This window comes from Colias philodice, chromosome 14 (assembly GCF_061535455.1).
Source record: "Colias philodice isolate Cphi_HAF_F1 chromosome 14, ilColPhil1 Martin Lab GWU primary, whole genome shotgun sequence".
In the NCBI taxonomy this organism is placed as follows: Eukaryota; Metazoa; Arthropoda; class Insecta; order Lepidoptera; family Pieridae; genus Colias; species Colias philodice.
This window is the reverse complement of record NC_143099.1, coordinates 377,059-404,489: the sequence shown is the minus strand read 5'-3', so window position 1 is coordinate 404,489 and position 27,431 is coordinate 377,059. Positions and strand designations below refer to the sequence as shown.

Genomic DNA, 27,431 nt, shown 5'->3' with positions numbered 1-27,431 from the left:
ACAAATATTCATCCAAATCGGTTCATGTGATTAGGAGGAGTGACTGCAGCGCCATCTTCCGGGCCCAATTGTGTTTCCAGATCACCCAGGAACTCAATTTAATATACTTACACAAAATTTTTCGAAATTAAAACTCACATTACTATGTAAATATGAATATAAACCTGTTTTAGTACTAAGCAATTTCCCGCACAGGTGTAGTAAGTATAAATGAAATAAACGTGACGACGCGGTTGGCGCAGTGGTAAAGCAACTGCCTACTGAGCCGACGGTCCCGGGTTCGATCCCCGGTCAGGGCAAATATTTGTGTGATGAACTCAATTATTTGTTCTTGGGTCTGGGTGTTATTATCTATATATGTATTTATAATATTATATTTATCGTCGCCTAGTACCCACAACACAAGCCTTTGAGCTTACTGTGGGACTAGGTCGATTTGTGTAATAATGTCCTATAATATTTATATTTATTTATAAATATCAACATCAAATTCTTTATACAACATACTTATCTACCACCTACTAAGAAATGTAATTCTTGAAATTTTTTCGTATTTTTTTTAAATATAATACTACTCCAATGAGCTCCTGTTCCATATTACGTCCGCCATACTTCCACTAAGTTCACCATGATTTTTTATTTCTTTGCACCTTGTTGCTTTTTGCTAAAAATGGAATCATGCGATAAAACCAGTAGAACGTTGATAACATACATTTTTGACTGAATAAAGGTACTTACGAAGGAGTGGGTTCACATTGTGAACAATCAGTGGGTTTATTTTCCTTCTGGATTCCGGATTTCTGAAAAGATTATCTATGCTATAAATGAAAAAAATCTTACACATTCGTTATGTACTTAAAACAGGGGTACATATCAAACATCGTCTATAATACAATTATCATCAAATTTAAAATAAAACCAACTTACTTCATTAATTTGTTCCAATTGTAAGCATTCTTTTTTCTCCAACCTTTATGTTTCTTCTTCTTATTTTCTTTATTGTCCCCATTTGTCTCATTTTGTCTTATCGTGTTGTCACCCTTTTTTACGATTGCGCGAGCGACACAAGTTCCCCGTGTGACGGCCGTAGCGGGAATGACTCGTGCAGCGATCGGGGTAGGAAGGTACAGGGCGGCTCTCGCTATATTGGCTGGTCAGGCGCTAATTTCAAGTATTTCTTGTTTATTACAAAACCATCGCATATTTCAAAATTCTAAATCGGTAGACGTATAGGTTGTATATTTTATAGTTAATATCCAAAAAGTCGTAACTTTACGTTTGTTATTTTGAAGATGCCAGAGATTATAAAAAAATAACAATGAGAACTTTGTATTTTTTTTCTATCGAGAAAATATCTTGGAATCATGTTTCTAAAACGGTAGACGTATTGTGTTACTATTGAACTTTCTTGTCAAGAATTTTCATCACGACAACTTTAATAATATAAAAATTACGAAGGTTTAAAAAGGGCCGTAAATGTTAGAAAAATTAATTCATCACCTTAAGGGAAATTTTCATTTATTTATTTACACACATATATTATGTATATCAAATACCATTACAGGATGGACCTAGTACTTGAATTACAGTAAATAAATTATAAAATGTAATAAATGGTTCGACCCTCAATTATTTGTGAAAGTTCACAAGTAAATATAGTAGTACCTACGTAGGTTACGCATAGTGTTGGTGCATTATGCCATGTGCGAGGTGAGGGCATACATTTTAATTGCGACCGTCTTTACGATTTATTTGCGTTTCAATTATAATTGGCACATTTTTTGTGAAAGGTTAGTTCATTGTTTTAAATGTGTGTAGGTTTAAAATGTGGTTAGACCATATCTTGTAAGATATTTTATTAAGAACTAGCTGCGTCCCGCGGTTTCACCCACGTGGCTGTTGGTCTTAGAGTGATGATATTATATAGCCCATAGCCTTCCTCGACAAATGGGCTATCTAACACCGAAAGAATATTTCAAATCGGACCAGTAGTTCCCGAGATTAGCGCGTTCAAAGAAACAAACTCTTCAGCTTTATAACATTAAGTATACGTAGATAAAAAAATATAAAAAAAAGTTTTTAGGTACCTACCTCGAAAATTCTGATGCAAGTAGTGTTTTACTTAGTTGAATTTACCAGGCCTATTGGTATAAGGTATATGTATTCGTATTTCCCTAAAGTTTTTACACGTGCAACTGTCATATCTTACAGATCTTGCTAGCGAATGTGTTTTTCTCTTTACTAAATTCGAAGCTTTGGCTCGAAAGCTGAACGGTATCGCTAAATAAGCCGTCTACTTGATTAATGACTCCCCGGCATGAACTTACTCCGAACTTTGTGTTGCAGGTAATGGTGCGGTGACGTCATCTGGTGAGCTAAATATTGACTTTTAGGCTAGAAAAGTCTTCATTTATTTTTATTTTTGTACGAACAACAAAGATTTTGAAACAATAAAAATATACAACATTACAGGTAGAATTGCATACCTAATGTTGTTTCAATATTTCGAGGCGTTTGTCTTAATAACGGCAATTATTATTCAAATTGATCGAATGTGTTGAAATTTTAAATTATGAATCTTTATTGAGCAGTTTATTAAATGAAAGTATTAATGGATTTTAGTATAGTATAGGCAATAGGTAATGGTTAACGTTAATGTGACTTCATTTTATTCCGTCACATACCTACGTACATATCAATTTGTATGTCGTAATTCAATTGCTACCAGTAAAGGTTACCTTTTAGTGGCATTAGCGAAGTCTTCGAAAAATGTACCTAAACAAGTAATAATTCATATGAAGAAAACTTATTGTAAAAATATTTTGTAGAGCTATTTTAAATCAATCCTTCACAGCTTTGTAATTCCTACAAAAAATTATATTTGATTTGACATTCACTTATAATACCACAAGAGCTTATAATTTTGAAGCTCGTGTGGTATTCGGGGGATTATTTTTCCGTCCCAAATGTCGGCCAATAATTTCACAATTGAATTCAACCTGTCAGTTTGACGTCAACGACCAGAGAAAATTTTCAAAAAATTATCAGTATAATACCATGTAGGTTGTACCACGTGACGTCGAATGGTGCAATTCTATTGGTCGATATTTGGGTCGGAAAAATAATCAATATTATTCAAAAAATATTCATAAATTATCAAAAATAAATAGTGTATACAGCCCTTATAAAAAGCTTTGTGTATAAGCCCTATTGAAAAGCCGCATCTTGAGTAGCGACTTCACAAATAGAATCAAATCAATTTACCTCCCGCACTCAATTGGTTGAGCACGAGCTGGATTGCTTTTTATATCTACCCTCTTTGTATTCGCGTTCAGTGACTAATGTAGGAGTTTTATTTCTAGTCTGTTTGTGGTGGTGGAATCGGTCTAGTGGAAATCTTGGTGTTATGTTTTGATTTGTATGGTTGGACGAGGCGCATATTTTTGAAGTGAAAACTTCTTTAGCGGCGTTGAGCACTTTTTCTGTGATGGGTATAAAATCTTAAACTCGCGTCAGGACACGTGACATGATCGAAAAAGCGTAAAGCGCGTCACACACGGTGAAGATGCTATAATATTTTATCTTAAGATACTGTTATATTTTATATTACAGTATCTTAACGCATCCGGTATCAGCGTTCTACAGGGGTCTTAGTACGCAATGACAAAAAGAAAAATGATGGTCCGAACGCCTGTAATATAAAATATAACAGTATCTTAAGATAAAATATTATAGTCTTATCTTCACCGTGTGTGACGCCTTAAGACGGATACCATTCCAAAATATCAAACATGCTCAACGTTACTTCTGCAGGCACTCCCGGAGTGCAACCCGTCTTTTTTTTTATGTAAATTTTTTGGTGGCATCATAGTTATGTAGTTGATCAAACGGCAGAATGAACAAGGCGTTGTGTTTTTTCAACGAATTTTAAATTTTCTTTTAGACAATCGAATGACTTTAAAAAAGTTTGCATAATGAGATTTTACGTGGCATATAGGTAACTATAATATATTTTATACTTGTGTACTTACATACATGTAGTACATAGAGCTACAAATATTAAATTGTTTCATGCCCCAATAGATTTGATAGAGATATCATGAGAACTGACTGAGGTGAAGAAATGATATGGGTTAAACTTATTTGCCTTGTCTTGTCTATTTTTATTCATATCACTGGTCTATTTGTTACATAATACTTTTTATTTCTCGAATAATGGACTTGTTAATATAACTTTCGGTTCTTCGGGAACGTCAATGGCTTTTAAAAATTTTTCAGATATCTTGTTTAAGTTCCCGTGAAATAATTGACATAAATCGATGATGTTATCACTAGATGAATTCAATATTTTAAATGTTTTATAATTTAAATATGTTTCCGTTTTATTAAATTATAAAACACCGGTTTTGTGTATGATATGAAAAATCAAACATACCCTGCACACGACAGATTTAAAAATTTTATGTTTTTGTTCATATATTCGTCAGAATGCAAACGTGAACCATGCACCAGCTATGATTAACTCCTAAATTAAACCTTAGCGCTGCCAATATTCAGCCGACTCGGGTGAACTGAAATTAATACCCGAAGCTTGATAAGTTTCCGTTCTCATATATTATGTACGTGAAATTATATCAAAGTGACGTCATCAATCCATTACTCTAACGTAGTACAACTGTATTTATATTCAAATTGTGAAAACGAGCACTTTGATTGATAAATTGGGGGGAATGCGAACTGACAGGTTTGAGGTCTGAATAATGAATTTATGGAACTTAGAAGGCTGGGCACAACGCGGACTCTATCAGAAATTGATAAGGGTCTATTAGTATTCAATAGGAGCGAGGGCGATCTATCAAAGTGCCGCTTTTTGTCACGTCTGCGTTTCTGAAAGCAAATGTTTTGAGCTTATAAATAATTTTCACTCGAACTTCACGTTCAGGCATGTTTTTATTCTGAGACTGCGGATAAATGAATTTCTACTTTCTTGTCGATATTTTTCTTTTATACGTGAAAGGTTGGAAATTTTTTATTGCGAAAAAAAAGGAAACGATAACTTAATAATTTATATTTTCAAAAAGAATACAGAGTGGAATAATCTTTATTTAGTGAAATTCTATACACATGTCACTATTAATTAATGTTTATATTTATCGGCCAATATATCGTACATGGATAAGAACTACAAAATCTTTACAGACAAAAAAACTACAGAAATCCCTCGACAAATGAATCTGGTTTCCAAATTTCAGAACAGAGCATTGCTATTTCACAGTTGCCAAGGCTTAAACAATGGCCTGTTTACGACGCGACTGCGGCTGAGGTTTGTGTGTAAGAGGATTATTCGTGAGGAGTGCCCTCGGCTGCGGCTTTGCTGTCGATGACCAACAATGCCTCTAACCTTGGGACGATGACCGATATACGACACGTTTTGTGGGTTTTACGGTCTCTTTATTAAGCAAATTAGAGTGACGTGTGTGGCGTGTTTTATAGGACATAGGTATATTTATAATTGTTATTACAATTGTAATAAGCAAGAGGAAAGTGTTTTGCATTTTTTTAATTGTATCATCTTCAGAAAATAGGTAATGGTTTCGATGACAAAAAGTTGTCTTCGTCAGCCTGTGAACAGCCCCCCTAGTCAAGAGGCTTTCTGTTAGCGTAGCGTTCAATAGAATAGACTACGAATGTATGAGATTGACGTAAGCTGTAGATACGTTTATCTACAGGGGGGCAGGTTATATATATATATTTTTTAAACAGTCCATTATTATTGCGTGTTTGTAGGTGTCAAATTTTTGCATGATGTTTTCTGCACATGAAATATAATTTGAATTCTTATATCGAACATTCAATTTCTCTGAACCATCACTACTTTTATACCGGCAAAGAATTACAAAGCGAATATTCAAAACATTTACGAAATACAATTGTTTCAAAAGCCAAACCGTGGAGCCAAAATGTATAAAGTTTCCCAAACGATCAGAAAGTATTAACTTTCGCAAATACTTTGATAGAAAGATCCCAGTTGAATTTGGGGAACAAGGCAGCATTTGTAATGATTGAAAGGCGGTTCACTATTCGTTAAGGACCACTTGCCGTTTCAAAAGAAGCTTAAACTTTGCCGATGGCTCGTCGACTTGTTGACGAGTTCTTTGGAAATTATCTTTTTGATAAAACCTGGAAATCGTTTGTGGAATTCACGGAATTATGAATAATTTTACCAAGATGTTTTAGTTATTAATGACCTATAAAGTTATGTGTATTGTATCAATTAGTTACTTACCTTCTATATTTATCACCATGTTCTATTTCTCGTGTACATAAATATTTTTGCTCTTAGCTTGTTAAGTTGAAAATAATTCTTCAAATTTCACTTCGAGAGAAAATGTCGTGAAAATGTATACAAAATTTAGCTTTCTTTGCTCTCCCAACAACAAACATTGAAAATTGTATGAAAATAGATAAAAACTGTTCTTTGCTTATTAAATTAAAGTTAACGAATTCTCCTGCACGAGAGCGCGCTAGTTTAGAAGAAAAAATAGGTTTAAATTGCTGACACGATTATGCAAATATTGCAAATGGCGGCGAAAGCGCGCGAAAATGTCGCTGAGAATATATGATTTTTGGGTTTGCACAGATAATGTAAACTTGAAATTTGGTACATGTAAAATGTTTTAAAAGATGTTGAATAGTAATTTGTTGCATTTAATTTCATGGATAGGTTTTTTATGTACACTCTATGTATATTGTTATTTGCGTTTCTAATCATTTTGTGTTTTTATATTGCTGTTTTCTCATATCTTTATCCTTTACCAATAAGGTAAACAAATAAATATTTCAGAGAGTGTTTTTTAGGAAGAAAAACCTACTTAACATTAAAAAATGTAGGGAAGTACCTACATACTTCGCGTGACGTGCGTTCCACCTTGAAAATACCTCCTAAATAAATTCAATTACCGAAAATCCGCTATACAAAAGCTGTTTTATGTTTTCTATTAAAAGCAAAGTGTTATCAGCGCGACACACAAATTGATATACGAGTTTATGACATTTTTTACGTCGCTCGCGTCATGGCGGCCCGTCGCCGACAGATGGCGTGCTAATAAAACTGCAACAACGCGAGCGGCATTTTAAAGCCCGCAAATATAATTTTGCCGTAAAACTTCGTATATTAAAACCCAGTTTCTAGCTATAAATAGGGCGAACTTTACTTTGCATTCATGTGAATAGAACTGGCTTGCATCTAAAGCTCGTATTTTAATCTAGCTAAGTCTAGTTTTAAATTTTCACCACAGATAATTTCGCATTTATGTCGTACATTAGTGCGCTGATGGTAATTATTGTTTTTGTTTGTTAATGGCTTAAAATGTGCTCTGATTTTATCTGGTACGAAAAGTACAAATGAAATGAGTTCCAATTTTTAATGTATCGTAATTTATTTTTTGTATAGGTAAATAGTACGTATATTAATAATTGCTTGGGCATCATCTGCTGTGTCCACCTGTGTGGATAAAACCCTCAAAACCTAGATAAAAACCTCAAAAATATTATAGGTTTATACTTTGTATCGGTAAAATATAATATGCTACGCTATCCATTACTTACGATAAAATACTTCTTATTATATTAGTAGGAGCAAATAAACAATTCAAAATATTCACCTATTTTTATAAGTCGGCTAAGAAAATAATATCTCAAGCCGAGGTGTATAAAATTTACGTTTATCATAACGTAGGTAGGTATACAAATTCGTAATAAAATTTTGCAGGCGAGTGGTTCATTCATTAAATTCTAATTTTATTGTTAACGTCCTCGAGCGGAATGAAGATTATTTAGAAGGCCTTGGCAGATTGTCAGTAAGAATATTTACGTGTTAAATTATGTGATTTGTATGATTTGAATTTTATATTATACCCGTTTATCGTAAGGGTAGGTGCAACATGGATTAATGCTATGTATAAAAATAGTAGCAACAGTGGTGATACACGCTACCTACATTTTATCGAGACAAGCGGTTGTTTGTATATCGGAGTTTCATAAAGAAGTGTTTTTATTATTAAAAAAATAAATAAACCACAAATGTAGAGCCACCATATTCGATACTAGTTATTAAACAACTGAGTTTTAATAATTTAACCACCTATTGATGATAATTTAAAAACAATGTGAAGCTTTTAAAATTGAAATCAGAAAACATTGCATTTGTTTCACGCGGTTGTGTACAATCCAGTGGATTAAGCTAGATTTCATCTATGCATATTTTATTCGGTATCCACTGAACTGGCAAATAAGTTTTGTTGTGCAAAATAGATTGTTTTTAATTTAAAAGCTGTGGTCTGGATAGCTTTGAACAGGTAATGGAAATTGGACACCATGTTGCTAGTTAGAAGTGTTTTAAGTAGACATGGAAGAGCGTTTGTAATTTGCAAATGTCCTCATTTTTAAACTATTCAACATTTTTCTTATTTCATATTTGTCATGAAGTTAAAAGTTTTTGTAAACAATTCGTTTCAAAATTACTTTTTGTCCAAAGCATTGCCGCGTGTTCCTTATCCTTTACCTGATGGTGGTGTCGAAACAAAACATACACCTATTACTGTGCATTATTACATGTTAATCCCTATTTAAGAATTAAGGAAGAATACAAACGGATGTATAACAATCATTCTAGACATTTCCACAACGCATGTTCCCGCCATTTTCCTGCACGCATCAATATGGCCGCTTGTCGCTTCCATTATGATATTTGAAGGAAATATACGAAATATAGCAATATTCGTGAGACGTAATAAAACCTGAGCGGCCTCCCGTTTTATGAAGCCCCATTTGCCGAGAGGTTTTTGAGTGAAATGATACGCTTGCAAATATGCCGTGTACGAAATGATTTTAATAAAAATGCTTTACGGCCAGTCGTGTATACGTGGAACCTCAATTTGTTCCTGGTTAAGATGAGTTTTATCTAAATTGTTGGTTTGGTGAAGATTTATTTTTATTTCTCAATGAGCGTGATGACGGGAAGTATAAAATGCGCTCCTGTGAATATTGTAGAAACAACTTTTGTAGGTACGGGCCGATGTTTATAGTTTTCTCATTAAAAATTCTATAGATAACTGTTTGTAAATGCAAACAGGTTGTGAAAACGGTAAAGTTTTCCTTGTTTAAAAGTTTTCCAGATATAAATATGTATATTTCTAAATGAAGACGAAATTTATTGCAATCAAAACTACAACCCATCTCTACCAGGTTAACACTATTAAGCTTGGCTTCTAGGCTTTTCTGTAATTTCATTATGTTAGAAAAACGTTAGAATTATATTTGACGTTTATTTATTATCCTCAGTGTCGGATGAGACCCAGTTGTCTTATAACGGCGACTAATGGTCGGGACATGCAGCCATTGCGTCGGCACTGACTTTAATAATGCTCTATATAAGTAGGAGTATTTGAACACGTACAAATCGGGATTAATAATTGTGTTCCTGGCGCTGTCTGTGCTTTATTTGTGATTTCTTTGCCATCTACGGTTTTCTGTGTGTACATGGTGGTCATATAGTGGATTAATTTGATTCAGACTTTCGATCCATGTATCGTGTGTATATGGTCTATGACCTATGCTATGTATCAGGAAACTAGTCGTCACTTGCGTTCCACTGCACGCATCGCAATGAAAATACAGTTTACAAATCTGCATCGTAATGCGGAGGTTACAATATAATCAAATGTATCATATTTGAAGGGCACAATAAATAATACGTAGAAGACAACACACTATATTTTATTAAATTATAGAATAATATCCTACCCATATAACCTATTATGAATAATATACGACTGCTTTACAGCGTCTGCAATATAAAGTATAAACTTCTACAAGATACATTAATGAGCTAAAATGAAAAATCTTCGCGTTGTATCGCGGCGTTTCTCACATAAATCACTTGTAAATGACAACTGGCTTTCGCATTATATCGCCGTGCGAAATAATAAACAAGGAAAAATAATTTATGACCTCGCCTTAATATTAAGGACTTGTGGACATGTCATCAATTGTAAAAAAGTGGATCCTATTGTTATTACAGTTTGCGTAAATCGTAGGATTTAAATCACAAAAGCTACATTATTTACAAACACGCAAACATATAAGAAAAGGTACAATAAAAAATTTTATAAATTTTTTATTGTTGCAAATAATTTAATTTAAATTATCATAAAAAAAATCGAAAATAACGGTTGACATTCCAGTCATGAGACAACCCTCATAATATTTTTGTTGACTCCTTTTATATTATCTAAAGGTTTCTATCACGTTTCTATATCCTACAACTAAATAAATACAATCTATTAGAACAATAGTGTTTCGATTGCCATGTAACACGCGTTTCGCAAATTACATTTTGGCGCCAAATATACGCCATCATTGATCTGTTCCCGCCAAATTGTTACAATTTTGTTTTGTCGGAATATTCTCGAAAAGCCTCTTATTGAATAAAAAGCTCTTCGATCGTAATCGAGGTTCCTGAGGAATTTCTGATATGACAGAGTAAAACAATTCGTCTTATGAGTCAATTATGTGCGAATTTGTTGGTTCGAATATTGTTTCTATATTTGGAGCAGAGGTTATTGTATTGTTCTAAGTTCTTGACGGTTCTTGGGCGCGTTTTTAGGGTTCCGTAGCCAAAATGGCAAAAACGGAACCCTTATAGTTTCGTCATGTCCGTCTGTCCGTCTGTCCGTCTGTCCGTCTGTCACAGCCGATTTACTCGGAAACTATAAGTACTACAGTGATGAAATTTGATGGGAATATGTGTTGTATGAACCGCTACAAAAATATGACACTAAATAGTAAAAAAAAGAATTGGGGGTGGGGCCCCCCATACATGTAACTGAGGGATGAAATTTTTTTTTTCGATGTACATACCCGTGTGGGGTATCAATGGAAAGGTCTTTTAAAATGATATAAAGTTTTCTAAAAAACATTTTTCTTAAAGTGAACGGTTTTTGAGATATCAGCTCTCAAAGTCGTAAAAAGTATGTCCCCCCCCCTCTATTTTTATAACTACGGGGTATAAAATTCTAAAAAAAATAGAGGTGATGCATGCTAATTAACTCTTTCAACGATTTTTGGTTTGATCAAAGTATCTCTTATAGTTTTTGAGATAGGTTGATTTAACTGTAATTTATTATATTTGCTGCTACGGAACCCTTTGTGCGCGAGCCCGACTCGCACTTGGCCGGTTTTATTATTAGAATACAATTTTTAACAGAAGTTAAAACGAATAGTCACTCAAACTTTTCAACTGGGCCTTATAATTGCTATTTGAATCGATAAATTCTAATAATTTATAATTATTAAAATGCGTTAATCTAGGACTAGCTGCTGAAATAAATAATTCGATTTTGAATTTGGAAAATCATAAGAAAACTAAACGTTTGTATATTTACATAACTATTTGTTCTTTGTTATAAAAAGAAAATAGTTTTTCAAACATATATCACGGAAGCCAGTATACCGTAGTAGGTTTTCGTATGGATAAAAAAGACTTATTCTATTTTTTCCCTCAGAACCTTATCAAAAGGGATAAAGCCAATAAGCCGGGGCCAAGGTCCGCGTCCCATGGGCCATAATGTGATTTGTGGGACGCGTTGGGACAACTTATTTTGGGACGAATGACGTGAGGGCATAGATAAGGAGGTTGGTTCGGTATTTGTGAAAGCTTTGTCTTATTTTGTTTAGCAATTTAGTTTTCCAATACGATCGCTATAAAACATTTTTTAAACATAGAGATGGATATTATTGCACGCCTCATAAGCGAAGCGTTGAGGTGGGTACTACTGTCACTTCGCGCAAAACATCTGATTTTTCAAACTTAAAATGTCTTTATGTATCATACATTGCACTTGTAAGATAATACATACACACACATATTAAGAAAAAACACTATTTTTAACGTTCATGATATTTTTGATGTCTTTTGTTATTTAAACTAGTTAAAAAACAGTTTAAAAAAGTTCTGTCTTGGACGTCCGTGTGTCTGTATGTGCGGATCCTTTTTCTTGTTAACACGATTGCGACCGAAATACTTTACTAATCGAGTCTTTTTTTTCTCTTACGCTTGAGTATGCTCAGGAATAGAACCCTTTCATTTTTCAGGGTCTGATTCGATGTGGTTTAATTGTTATTAAATAAACAAAAATAATCTTATATATAAAAATGAATCGCAAAATGTGTTGGTAAGCGCATAACTCGAGAACGGCTGAACCGATTTCGATAATTCTTTTTTTATTATATTCCTTGAAGTACGAGGATGGTTCTTATGTAGAGAAAACGTAAACATGTACCACGGGCGAAGCCGGGGCGGACCGCTAGTAATTAATAAATATTTACTTATTAAAAAAAAATTATGAGGCGTGCACTTTTGGATTTTCCAAATTATTTTATATTAGCATGTGGTGAGATTGTAGAAGGTAAGAGTCAGAAGGTGACCTTTTAGAATATTCATTTTAAAGACAAAATTTACAAAATTTACCGTATTTATGTGATTTTTCTACTAACTCGTTAATTAAAGTTGCTTCAAGCGTAGAGTGAACCGCGGTACCTACTATGGAAGCGCGTACGGCGTACCATCTTAGGCCACATCTTGCTTTCCATTAGGCGAGATTGTGGTCAAGCGTTTCCCTATCTACAGTAAAAAAATGACTCAAAACATAATGGATGTTTGATATGCGTACATAGATACATATTATACAGAACAAATTATACAAGTTAATATCTCATTTATATCGCCAAATGAAGATAAACGACTACTAAATACTAATACTATAGATAAAGGTAACATTAGTCATGCAATCGCTTTCAATACAAACCCATGCTACCTTTATTGGTAGCACGTGACTATTAAGATGTTATATATGGATTTATATTATGTACTAGGTTTCCGCCCGCGGCTTCGCCCGCGCAGTGGAAAAAAACCCGCATAGTTCCCGTTCCCGTGGGATTTCCGGGATTGTGTCATTTTCCCGGGATAAAAAGTAGCCTATGTCCATTCTCGGGTATCAAAATATCTCCATACCAAATTTCATGAAAATTGGTTCAGTAGTTTAGGCGTGATTGAGTAACAGACAGACAGACAGAGTTACTTTCGCATTTATAATATTAGTATGGATATCTACTTATTATCCTCAGTCAGAAATAAAGATGCTACGTTTTATGAGGAAATATACATATAAATAACGATTTATTTTTAGGTACTTATATTTTTATTCGAGTTCCGGGTAACTTCTCAAAATGGGTATCACATATAGTTATTACAGAGAATTATAATACATGGTTATCTTTATTTCTGTAATACACCTATAGAAATTATGAAAAAATATACGGTCTGCCTTTTTTTCGAAGTCGGTTAAAAAGATACGATTGTCGAGAATAGATAAGCAGCTTCGTATGATACCTATCTATATGTTAATAGTAAAAAAAATATTTTCCCGTAAATATTTCCATTTACAAATTCACCCTCACTGCATTAGGGTTAAAATTGTGTGAAATATTCAACAAATTAGGCCATTCATTATGCGGTGACGGCAAAATATGGGAAACGGGACAAACGTCGCTGAAGGAAGTGCTTAATATGAAATGTGCTTGTGTATTCATGAAGGATACTATGGGTTATTAAGTTTTATACACGCTTCGTACTTTCCAGAAGCGTGCGATGTGATTGACGCGTTTTAAATCGATTTATTTGACCAAATCGTAAAGAAGTTTCATGCATTCCAATTGGCCTTTAATGTTCATAAATATTAATTTTATTAAAAAATTATATGACACCAAAGTTGCTTGTACGATATTAACTCAAAAGTTCTTGCCGGTTTTTAACCTAGGTACAATTCTTTACAATCTTGCCATCGATAATTATCTTCACCATAGTATTTCTAATCGCAATGCACTTGACCAAATTACGAAAATGAAAAGATCCTTTGCAATTAAATACGACATTTCATCAACGATTGAAATTCTGAATAATGCTGTCAGCTCCGCTTTAAATCCGCTTTAAATGTAATTTGTCCATCTGAATTAATTCCATATTTTTAATAAGCTTCTATTGAATTAAAATGTACTTCCATGAAACATTTTGTACAAAACGTTCCGATGTTGCATCTCCGAGTGCACAAACACACAAAGATAGTTAAAAAGTACATTTAAAAGCGGAACAAGAACCAATAAAAAGTTAAAACAACTAGAGAGCTATCAAACTACGCCGTTAGCACAATCTTTGTTCTTTTCAGTTCCTTTTGTGCGATATTTTACTCGTTTTGTGTTGCGCTCTTTGCGATAAATGCACAAAATAATTACTAAAATGCTTTATGCTCAAAGTTTCTTTACGGCTCGCTGGGCTTGCAAGTTGCGCTTTGTTTTCGCGTTTTTGCGCCGATCGCTGCTCGCGGCAACTAAGCGGATTGGCAGGCGATTTATATGAAAAAGATGTGATATTACATTTTAAAATACTACTTTTTAAAGATAATTAATATTACGTTAATTAAGTAAGGTAAAAGCCGGGAAATGCCTTTATAGACTGGCATCGATCATCATCCATTACAATATTGTAAGAGTTTTTCATGTTAAATGCAGGTAGGTACAAAGTTTATCTAAATACATTATTTTCATCTCCGCGAAAAAGCGACAATCTAAATAGCATTTCAAAGAAACGTTTGCAGTAAATTGCGAAAAATATTAACTCCAGAGAAAGAAATAGCAGCTATCGATGTTTCCGCAATTGTTGCGCAAATTTCCAATTTCGCTCGTTTGGCTAATCATTCGTCTTTGGCTGAGTCAGCCATTGTTTTCTCATTACCCGGCCCTTTATTAGCATGCCTAACGATGCTGACTGAGCAATATTTGAATACGAAATGATACAAGGGAAAGATGTTTACAAAGGATTAAAGGCTGGTATTTTTCAGTTACGTATTTGTTAAGGCGGTAATTATAGCGTTATAAAGCACGTATAAGCTTTGTGTCTGATAATCTTGGGTTATTAAAGCTGATTTTGTTTAATTTAATGTAGCTGCAGTTCGTCTTAAATTATGATGAAAATGCGAATGTGTGTAAATGTTTGCAAGCCTGGAGACATGTTTGCAAACATGGAGAGAGAAGGTTTTTGCTGCGGACTGCATTTCGGTTTTGAACAAAACAGTTTTAATGATAACGTGTTCAAAGTACATATGTATGTACAAATGTACGTATATCTAATAATAATGAGCTTATTACTTACATTGTCCCTGCTTGTTTTAATCACAAAATTCATAAAAATTATTATACCCTATTATAGCCGTTTTTAACTATACAGAATTATAGAAATATTTAGTATAACACGTATTTCTTTCATTTACGCACGTAAGTTGAAACATTTTTCGCTATTTCAGCTAGCTATTGTGAGATAGAAACACAAAGGAAAACCTCCAGGAAGCTGTCTCGGCTACGCTTACAGTAAGCGCAGTGACAGGTGTAGACGCGCGTTTCCCGCCTCGCCGCCATTTTCTTAAGTAGGCTACGTCAGATAAATTCAAAATGGCGGACTATTGGAAACGCTCTTGTGCGCTCAACTGAGTTGTGATTTGTTTAGTTCTCTTTTAGTGATTGAACAATAAATAGTTTGTTTAATAGTTTAATCAACAAAAGCTCATGAAAATTTTCATATTTTTTTAATATTATTTAACGAAAAGCTTCAAAGTTCAAACTCAAACATTTATTTATTCAGTTAGACTTCTTCTAGAAGCAGTTTTGAATCGTCATTACATATTTTTTTACATTTACCACCGCTTTGGTGGATTATAAGAAGAATAGAATGGATAACCAATTTGGGAATACATTTTTTTATGATTAAATAACAAAGAAAAATATAATTTTAGGTTTTATTGTTATTGACATAAGTACCTATAAGTATTTTATAATAGAATTAGAAACAAATCTTCACAGTAACAGTATAAAATACGTAGTACGTTATACGTTTATCAAAGTTACAAGCTAACTTCGTGCCAAATTTGGTCAATCAATAATTTTTGCGTGTTACATGCTTCATATTTAGGTATACAATCTTTTGATTTTATATTTTCGTAGGATTAAAGGGCCATAAAATCACACAGATCAAGCGATATATTAAACGCGCTAAACAAAATTGATTTAAAGGCGCCATTTTGCAAAGTAGACATTGTTGTCTCTGGTTTGTCTATTGTTTGCGCTCTGAAAGTAGGCTACGCTGTGCACGACGACGTGTTTTATCTGTGCCCCAGCCGTCAATATTGCATTGAGCTGTGTGCTCAGTTTGCCGCGCTTTCTGAACTATAAGGACAGATAATGAAAGTTCGATTTAGGGCGCTTGGATGTTATAAATACCATTATATGTTTCATATATGGAATATGTAAAGAGGAATATAATACCTATATTTTAGGTGAAGACGTAAAAACAGTTGAAAATACAAAAACTATATTTTAACTGGGGCGGCAGGCTAAGTAAAATATCCTTTTATTGAGGCTTTACTGAATTATTTTGGGATTAAAAAAACTATAGTGTAGTAGGTTTATAATTTTGAATACTATATATTAAGTCGTAAGTAATATATCAAATGAAAATCGGATTAAATTTGCAAATCTGACCCATAAAATGCTAATGTGTTTATTTAGGTATGCAGAGCAATAAATGTGCTATTAATAATTTTATTACCATAATTTATTATAGATTTTCAGTGACTAGTTTCGTGCCTCTGTTTAATCCGCGTAAGCGCAAAATGCAAATACGGTCAACAAATTTGTAGTAGGTAAACTATAAAAGCTATGTATGGGCTTTTGAAGTGAAATTTATTTAGGCGCGTTGAGAGTAAAATTTCAAGGTCGCGTCATGGTACTACCGTCACGTCGTGGAGTAAGGCGACGATTTTGGTATCTTTGAATTTTGCCAAAGAAATTTCACTTCTGACATGTCTGCTCGGCACAAACGCTCTTTATTTGCTTGAGACTTGAGAGATGTTTATCTGAGATTCATATATTATGTATAGATAGATATATAATATATCTGTTTGTTCTAGAACTCCATTTCATTATAATATACTTATTATATATTATATAATAAGTATATTATAATGAAATGGAGTTCTAGAACAAACACGGTAATCCCCTTTAATGATATATTAGGTATGTTAGCAAATAACGTGACATCAGCGTAATTTGCAATTTGTTTCACATTCACGGTTTTGTGCTTTTATTGTGCGCCTTTTGAATTTACTGAAAATAATATGTGGACTTAGTTTATACTTTACTAGCGACCCGCCCCGGCTTCGCACGGGTGCAATGCTGATACTAAATACACTACAGAAAAACTGTGAACGTTGTATATAAAAACATAGCGGCCCGCTCCGGCTTCGCACGTGTATAAAATATATAGCCGGGCGGCCGCGCCGGTCGGTACCGCCGCAAAGCTACGTCCCGCAATTTTTAAATCTGTAATATCTTCGAAAATATTCACTTAAATCATACGGTGTAAAGGGCCATATAGATCTATATTAAATGAACAATGTATTCAAGGTATTTAATTGGCTAAGGATTAATGCTGTATTGGTTAAAATCGCATCGAAAATTAGCCATTATTTGTCGTAAAAAGTAAATGACAAAAAACAGTTATTGTGGGTTATCCATAAGAGATAGACATATACCATCGCGGACTTATATGTAGACCTTTTCAATGTGTATAATACTTAGTACATTATTTTGATAAAACTCGTAGGGTTCAGCCTGCGTTTGCAATGTAAGCGGAAAAAATGTAATTTTTTACGACATTACATTAGAAACCTCAAAAATAACAGTACTTCTTCACTATTTAATGGATGTTATTATACATATAAACCTTCCTCTTGAATCACTCTATCTATTAAAAAAAACTGCATCAAAATCCGTTGCGTAGTTTCAAAGATTTAAGCGTACAAAGGGACATAGGGACATAGGGACAGGGAAAGCGACTTTGTTTTATACTATGTAGTGATATTATAGGTACATGTTCATGTAATTAATTGTTGTTTCGAAATTATGTTTTGAAATTAAAGTCTTTGATCTATTTATTATGAAAATAAATCCTTCCTTTTATTATTTATTATGATTATGATAAGTAAACACCCTTGGTTTAAACAAACTGTGCTATGATGATGATCTACACGTAAATAATAGCAATTAAACAATCTGATTTTGCACGCCTCATAAGCGAAGCGTTGAGGTGGGTACTACTGTCACTTCGCGCAAAACATCTGATTTTTCAAACTTAAAATGTCTTTATGTATCATACATTGCACTTGTAAGATAATACATACACACACATATTAAGAAAAAACACTATTTTTAACGTTCATGATATTTTTGATGTCATTTTTGTTATTTAAACTAGTTAAAAAACAGTTTAAAAAAGTTCTGTCTTGGACGTCCGTGTGTCTGTATGTGCGGATCCTTTTTCTTGTTAACACGATAGCGACCGAAATACTTTACTAATCGAGTCTTTTTTTTTCTCTTACGCTTGAGTATGCTCAGGAATAGAACCCTTTCATTTTTCAGGGTCTGATTCGATGTGGTTTAATTGTTATTAAATAAACAAAAATAATAATTAATAAATATTTATTAAAAAAAAATTATGAGGCGTGCACTTTTGGATTTTCCAAATTATTTTTAATTTATTCCCCATTAGATTTAATTAAACTACGGGTTTTAGGCACCAACTGTTTATGAATTAAATAAAATTAATAATAGGTTATATTATTATCACCTATGTACGATTCACATAAGATGAAAATTTAACCATATAATATACTAGCGGTCCGCCCCGGCTTCGCCCGTGGTACCTACATGTTTAAACTATCCTATCTCTCAAGTTGGATCGAACTGCACATGGTGTGCGAATTTTATTATAATCGGTTAAGTGGTTTAGGAGTCCATTGAGGACAAACATTGTGACACGAAATTTATATATATTAAGATTAATTGCTATTAAATACGTGATAATAGTTGCTATCGTTCCGAGTTTAAAGCTCACGTCTCTATGATAGAGAGAGAGAGAGCTTTTAGAATAATATAATTTCTAATACAAATGAACCCCGATTTCACACACGTACGGACATTATGACTAACACAATATAGGCTTATTTACTATTTACCGACCCTAGCACGTATTTTGTGTAGGGTTGCCAACATAAGTTTTATAAGTAACTATATACATAATATCTTTTATATTTATATTAATTTTTCAAAAGCTAGCCGAAATATATTAGCCAATTGAAAAATAATGTTGAAAAGAAAAGGGGCAAGGGTTATATTAGCCTTTTACACATCGATGGTTTTTATCTTAACCTAGAGAAATCATACAATAATGATTCTACTACTATCTTTTGTTGTTTCGTGATGCGTGACTCAATTCATATACTCGTATGTACCTACGTTTTATTTAAATTAGATCCGTTGAACGTATATTCTAAAAAAGCTCCATTGGAATTTGGAGTCGAATTGTTGTATGGTTTCCAATATCATGTAAATAACAATGTTTATAATATTACTAGAGGTCCGCCCCGGCTTCGCCCGTGGTACATATATTTCGCAATAAAAGGTAGCCTACGTCCTTTCTCGGGTATTAAAATATCTCCATACCAAATTTCATGCAAATTGGTTCAGTAGTTTAGGCGTGATTGAGTAACAGACAGATAGACAGAGTTACTTTCGCATTTATAATATTAGTATGGATGTGTTCATTTCACACGTTGTCAACCCTAACTATATTACATTCATAAATAAACTATGATTTAAATTCAATATCACGGGTATTAATGGCAGGTATTGTTTACGTGGACAATACTGTAGTGGGGCTTTGTAGTTCTGAATGCGATGTAGCTTCATTTGCGGGATGGAATCTGTGTCGGGTATAATGGGATGCTGTATTGTGGAGGTGTAAATATATTTGTAAGGGAAAATTTAAGGATCAAATTTCGTAGACTGTAGACTCTACAGTGTAGGGCGTAGTGCTTCAGTTATTGTTTTTTTCGGAAATTTGAGGTTTTGAACATCAAAAAATATTTATAAGGACTATATGGGATTCTAAGGACATTTAGTAAATTTTGTTGTTCGAAATTTTGCCAAAAACATAACAGTGATTAATCTGTGTTTCTGGTATACGTTGGTAAACAAGTATTCTTGAAGAAATTGTAGCTTATCCATTGTGATACATAATTAATGCGAAAAAGATAAAAATTACATTCACACATGCAGATAACTATTGCACCACACTGCGAAAGAGCCGAAAACGAATGAAACCTTATAAAATACAGGCTAGGTATAACCCGAATTTAAAGTTCATCTCACTACATAAATCGCATTTTATTTCCCCTGTAATGTGTTAATTTGAAAACGAACAATGTCCGTGTAAGCAAATAAAGCAAATAAGAGATAGCTTTTAGAAAATCCATTGGATTAAAGTTTGAAGCTTTGTGTAATCCATTTAAACTTGCGCAGTTCAGATTTACGGCTCCGATTCATTGTTTACGTCGTCTATTCGATACTGGCTGTTAAACGCGGTGTTACTCGTTTATGTGTGATCCAATCTGTGGAAATGGTGAACCTTCAGCTTTTGTTGGCTTGATAAGTTTTATCTGATTGAATTTGAATGCTTGTGTAGCAAACTTTTGTATGCGTAATTTCGTGTAATTCAGTGTAATATGTAATTTAAACGTGTATTGTTTAACTTTGATGTTTATGATTAATCGCTGTTTTTGCTGAGTTATGAAACAATTCATGTGGCTATTGAATAAATTCTTAGTTATCGATTTTCAAGCAAGGGTTTTTTTTAATATCTACCATTCATAAATATCTGTAGAGACTCGAATTCTTAACAACTTATTACAGTAATTTGTCAACAACTTTTTTAATCTGTGTCACGTTGTTCCTTTTCGATTTGTCATTTTTATTCTGTGGTGCGTAAGTTTAATTCGAAATTCGCGCGTTTGCCACCAAGTCAGGTCACAGGTAATCTTATCTCACGCGCCAACTCCCCAGGAGATTGCGTGCAAATTTACGACATTAGGCTTTGTTCCATCTGCCCACGAATTTGCGGAAACTGTTTCTGAGACTCATTCCGTTCGTTCGCCGCCTTTGTAATGAGTTTGAGTTTTATGACTAATGGAATCGCGCGTACCTTAATTTTTAGGTATCATATTTGAAATTAAGCTTTTACTGTCTTACCAAAAAAAAACTAGGGTTTAACTTAAAGCGCGGGTTCTCTTTAATCTGGTTGTGTCGTATTTCACATAGACAACTATTAAAGTGACAGATCCCTGGTTTAAAGTTAGACTGTGTTTAAATTGTTTTGCGGTAAGACCATTAATGTTCAGTCGACTGGACTGTAAGCGCGTTATCGTTATACTCCAGAGCAATTAGGTTCCTACAGCATCCACTTATGTACAATAATCGCATCCTCATTAATTTTAATAAGGTTTTAACCTTCCCCAACCTTGCAACCTATTCTAAACTATTTGCTAAACACCAGCCATTTGATGAGAAGCGTAGCAGAGAAATTGTTGCCCCTTGAGAAATTCGGGCACGGTATTTGGGCGGCGCGAGCTAAGCGGGATAAACAGAATCAGTTATTAAGCAAGGGAATACAGCGGTGTGGACTTGCTGACGGTACTATCAGTTAATAACCTGAAAACGGCAAAATCAGCGAGCTAATATTTAATGGGATTATTATGACTGAGTTCTAATTTAAGTTTCGTGTTAGGTTGACTCCGCTTTTGGATATTTGAACGTGTTTAAAAAATAAAAAGACGAAACTTCATTTTTAATTGTAAGATGATTCACTTACGTAAATGTGATTGATTTTAAGGTTACTTTCACATGAATTGTCACAACATCACCGTCCTTTACTGTAAATAATAGTTTCAAATAACAATAACGAAACGACATCGTATTCGTGATATTCGATATTTTGTCATTAGCTAAATAGCCGAAAATTATTAGGAATATGTATAATCACATATCTGATGTCCGATACGGCATAAATAATGCAAGTACGATGTTGAGGTCAAATGCGAGGTCACGGGCCAGTATTAGTTAATTGGAGACGCGTGTGCGATGATTGTATCATGATTCATGTACCGTATTGGTATCTTTATTTCCTTAAATACAGCAAAATAGAATTTGTAGGATACGCCTTTGTTGGAAGTTTTCGTTCAATTATTGTAATAAAGGTAATATGGGATTCATTTTTGGTAGATATTTTTTAAGAGCAGATTAATAACCGATAGTTTCTTAACTCCTTACTATGGACGTATTATTTTGGTTAAAAGGATCATTTTAAAATAGCTTTAGAAGCGAAATCCCAAATAAAAAATAGTTGTGAATAAATAGCAGTATAACATACAATCAAATTGAATGACATTATTACTTTTGAAGTGAAAATATCAATCCATAATTGTGGTAGGTCGGTACATACTTTTACAAATAGTACTAGAAATGGACCTTTATATTTCAGAAATCTCGTACGTTGTTGACCCACATAGAATATAATAATTTCAACGTCGTATTAGTTCAAAAGTTCTTGTAATGTTTCAATAAGAGAAGTTCGTAAGCGATGTTTATAGGTTGAACTACTTTGCGGGAAAAGGCTCGGACGGAAAATAAAATTTTCAATTTCAAACTGACCGAACTTGAAAATTTAGAGTGCATTTGCAGTTCAATAGATTTAGATATTAAGCCTGTTCGCTGAGCCGTGGTTTTATATCGAGAATATGGCTGATACGGTCTGTATTTATTTAGCTACAATAAAACTTTTGAGTGCTGAAAAAATACACGCAGTTTAATCGGTCGGTTTTTCGTTGCTTTTATATCGTACAGTTTAATAGTGTCGAGTGAAAATTAGACAGGAAATAGAAATAATACTAAAGTGATGTTGTACTATGTGACAAATTTTAAGATAAGAGTTACATATTAATATTCCCTAAAATAAATGCATAGTTTGAAATATATATGGTACGGGAGCTATTAACGTTTTAAAAAAAGTCATTTTAGTATATTGGGTTTTTGATATACTGTTTCTCTTGCTATTTCGGTTAAAGTCCGGGCTGTCTGGCTGGCGGTAGTGGTTGCCACAGAGCAAGTAATATAGTAAGAGACGGCACTCAGTACTTCGATTTCGAGCTCACGCACACATATGCATGTATTACTTAGGTCAAATCTTATATACCAACCTATGAAAAATTTACGTCAAACATGACCCACATTGCTGCCAACATTTAAAAAGTAGACGTTGCTAGTGATGTCTCTTTATGAGTGCTAGTATCGATAAAACTTCATATCGATATCGATAAAATTATCGATGCTGGGTAACAACACTACTAATTCTCATCCATATATTCAAATTTATAGGAAATTAAAAATAAAACAACAATGTAGATGAATAAGTTTATTATAATATTAATTACATAATAACATTTTTATATAATATTAAAACTCACTATTATCAGCAAAAATGGATAATTCCATTTGAATTTTACTGAATATCTTTATTTAGGCATGTAGGACTGAATTCGGCTTAAATATTATGTGAATACAACTAGATTCACATTTTATACTTTTCCTTGAAATATTTTGCGGGATTTCTATTAAATCTCGTTCTAAATTTCGATACCAATATATCGTTGCCGTTCGGATCGCCATATTGGAATTGTATATGAAGAAGCCGTTGTTTTCTTTGGACATAATAATATCTCCTCCAATTGATTCTACAGCCAGAACATGACGTGGAGACGTTTTCTCATAAATTGTTATGTAATTATTATGTTTTATCTTCCTTATAGAACAGTCATTGGGTACATATTGCAAATATTTAGTCACAAATCACAATAATTATTACACACAAAGATTTTAACATTGTTTACACAATATAACACTTTTTCTTCTTTTTTCACTTTTGGCAGAAATATTACAAATTAAAAAATGTACTGTACATTAACTGAGTAGGTAAATAACAAAATTTACGATATACGAAGAACAAACTTTGTTTATCATCCACCAAAACAATAAAATAAAACGCCATTTTGAATTCAAATTTCAAACAACAAATCAACATCAAGACCTTGTCTATGCTTAAGTCTTAACCATTGACAAGAAATTGAAGAAAGAAAGAAATAATTTATTAATGTACTAGCTTAAAATTAAAATATACAAAAATAAGGTTTAAAAAAAAGAAGTAATAATAATAAATAATTAAAACTAAAATATTAAATCTTTTATTATATGATTACATCGGAGAGGCCAACATTAGAAATATTTTTATTTTTTCTAAATGTTGGCAAGCCAGACTTGACCTTAGGTCTTGGAAAAGTACAAAATAATTTGAACTCTATGTCAATTGAATGAAGTTTAAAATTGCTTGATAATGGAAGCCTAACCAAAACGATGTTCTAAGTGTCGACCCACTGGTGGTTGCGTTTATTAGTGCGCACAGGAAAATATCCGTAATTTAAAGTCATTTATTAACGCGTAATTTTTAATCTTTTGCCTTTTGGATGGATCCATCAGACATAAAGATTTATTGCAAGACGTTTTTTTCGTTGTTAAAAATAGGTGCCATACACAATTTTTATTTCAAAATAATTAAAATGTCATCGAAATAACTGAAATTACATCAACTTTGCATGTGTAGGATGCTGAATAAATTAAGTACTAATTTAAGTTTTTCCTAATAACTCAATTTATAAACATCGAATGAAATTGTTAACTGTTTAGTCTTATAGTCTATTACTAATCCGATAAATATTAAAATAATAATTAGGTAGATAATTTTTCACATAATTATTAGAGCGAACACAATTAAAAACGTAAATAAAAAGAAATACCTACGCTACGGATTGAGAAGCTACGTAGTATTTTGGTAAGGCCGGTTAATGATTAACAACTTTGTTCAAAGTTGGTTTTAGCGTAGGTAGGTAATCTGTACTCCCAAGAGCCAACAATGCTTTTAAAACTTTGAATCAACTCATTCGTATTTAAGTTATTTCAATGTTTATAACTCAGAAGGTCATGTCAGTCTTAAGTTACTTTATGTATTTACTTATATAATTATTACCTACTTTATGTACGAATATACTGATTTTTTATAAGATTCGTTAATCTTAAATTTATTTGAATTTAGAAATATTTAGACCATAACAAAAAGAAATGTGTGCGTGTACTAGTGTACACACGTAAGAAGTGAAACTTCTTTGTGACCTTATTTTTCAAAAAAATAATTTACTATATATGCAACTTTACAGAAAAACGTCGAATCAAAGATGGCGCGTAACGGAAAAATGTCACGCGTAACGAAAAAAATGTTACACTAAATTTTTTTCCAACCCCGATAAAGAAGTTTCACTTCAAAAACTCGTATCTGGAATTAGTACGTAGATATTTCAACAATAATTGTTGAAAACCTTACGGGAAAGTTAAAGTTTTTGAGGCGTTAAAAGCTCCAGGTAGTTCAATTATTTTTAGATTTTCTATAAAAAAAGCGCTAATAGTATTAAAAGCCACATCTTTTTTGGCGCTTTCTCGCAAGTTCAGGGAATAAACTATCACAAAAGTATCTATAGTTTTATTAAATTTAACCTCTACGAAGTACGAACTACTAAGTTACAATTGAAAAGTACAATTTAACGAACTCCCGGCAGTTTCCTATATAAAAAGTCCCTGTTTACAGTCACCACTGAGAGCAACTCGTGGAAGAAAGACTTAATGGAGAAAACGTGTTCATACTTTCTACCCTACTTTATTTGAAACCCCGTATTTGTGCAGTTATCATATATTTTGATATTGGGAGAAATTTAATTTAAATGCATATATAAAATACATAGTTTAAATAAGTTTTTATTGCTGTTGCTGAAAATTTCAGCCATTGATTAAGCAGTTATTGCGTGAATGTAGAACCGACGTTTTAATCTCTCTAGAAAAAAATGTTGTGTGGTTTTATGAAACCACGGTAAAAGTGAAACTGTTCGAACGGTTCCGAACACTGCTTTGTGTAGCGCATGTCGCGTGACGGTCGGCTGCCGAGTAGGTATACCTACTCGGTAGCCGCGATACACGCGACATGCGCTACACAGACCAAAAAGTTTGAGACGATTTAATAAAAGTTTCACTTTAATAATCTATGCTGTTAATAAGTATTCACGATTGTATGATAAATCTAACATCATCGATATATTATGAGGACAAAGATTGACAGTCAGATATTTAGTTTATATTTTACCCTTATAGCTTTCGGCCCACATCAAAATCCGTTGAGTTGTTTTAAAGATTAATCATAAATAGCAGTCGCTTTAGGAGACAGCGACAGCGACTTACTTTTCTATATACATATTATACTGATTATAAATTAAATAAAGTTACACATAACACCAATTATTCCCAATTTCACATAAAAGCAATCTTCCGTAGAATGTATGCCACAAGGCCCGGGGGTGTGACGTGCATGAATTATGGCAGTGGTTTCCCTCCACCCATTAATTATATGTCCCTATTTGATCTATCGGCCAAGAAAGCGGGTAGGATCGGGATTTAAGATTTGTTTGTATTGGAAAAAAAGAAAAAGTAGTTATTAGATTAGATGGTTATGTGGTAATGCTGTACATAGATATTACAGGAGAGAGAGAAGATATGTTAAAAATGTAGGTAGCTACAACAGTAGTGGAATACTTGCATATACATGCAAGTATTAATAATTTAATTATTTATAATATACCGTCAAATGTGGCTACTTGACCTTTACTTGGCAACTTGACCACACCTTCCGTTTAACAACAAAATATCAAATTTTGTAGAATTGAAAGCAAATTGACCTAACGTATCGATGTTGGTAGGTTTTTAAAATATTAATTGGCAACATATTTTAATTTTAAAGCGGTAACGCTGTTGGTTCTCGCAATATAACGTATCGAAGTGTGACTGTGACTATAAGGATCTTTTGCCGGTGTCAGTATTATTATGTTTGTAGAGCTTAAACTGCACATCTCAGGTGAGTACAGTTTTGATATGTTGTGTAATAAACCCTAGAGATTGATTTTACAGTGGGAACTATCCAATTTTAGGCTCATCTGTCGAAATATTTGCTTGGGCATTGATGCCTCAGGTTAGGTCAAGTAACCATTGACCGCTGCGTGGCAACTTGACCAACGCCTAGGGTTGACACAAAAAATAACGTGACTGCATTTTTTCCTTTTTTTTATCTGTTTCGAGTTTTGCATAGTAAAATAAATAAATTTGCGGCAAATTTCGGACAATCCAGATACTTATACTCTCTTTGATGACAACGATTTAGCATATTTCTAATGAAAAATAAATGTTTCCTTACCTATTAATAAATACCTATAAGTATTAAGTAATAT

At 33.2% G+C, this 27,431-nt stretch overlaps 2 protein-coding genes and 1 long non-coding RNA gene across 5 annotated transcripts in view; 2 read left to right on the top strand and 1 right to left on the bottom strand.

Moving 5' to 3' along the window:
• The window catches only part of Tomosyn (syntaxin-binding protein tomosyn), a 209,088-nt gene that overhangs the window by 26,170 nt on the left and 155,487 nt on the right, over positions 1-27,431 (top strand). The window lies entirely within an intron of this gene.
• LOC149482593 (uncharacterized) overlaps positions 1-27,431 on the top strand; it is a 111,358-nt gene that overhangs the window by 3,546 nt on the left and 80,381 nt on the right. Inside the window, exon 2 of the long non-coding RNA XR_016316611.1 lies at positions 2,347-2,370. This is a non-coding gene — a long non-coding RNA (uncharacterized LOC149482593). The remainder of the gene's footprint in view (positions 1-2,346; positions 2,371-27,431) is intronic.
• On the bottom strand, positions 479-1,682 carry LOC149482597 (uncharacterized). The gene is made up of 4 exons (XM_089703362.1): positions 1,679-1,682; positions 928-1,150; positions 739-800; positions 479-664 (listed from the first exon to the last, which is right to left on the bottom strand). Exons 1-4 carry the CDS (start codon positions 1,680-1,682, stop codon positions 624-626), a joined length of 330 nt encoding a protein of 109 aa, XP_089559488.1. The 3' UTR covers positions 479-623.

Bases quoted from the DNA above. Each gene is read 5' to 3' on its own strand.
- LOC149482597 (XM_089703362.1), bottom strand. The intron at 801-927 runs GTAAGTTGGTTT...TAATCTTTTCAG, and splicing joins AATTGGAACAAATTAATGAA to AAATCCGGAATCCAGAAGGA. The intron at 665-738 runs GTAAGTACCTTT...TTCCATTTTTAG, and splicing joins CAATGTGAACCCACTCCTTC to CAAAAAGCAACAAGGTGCAA.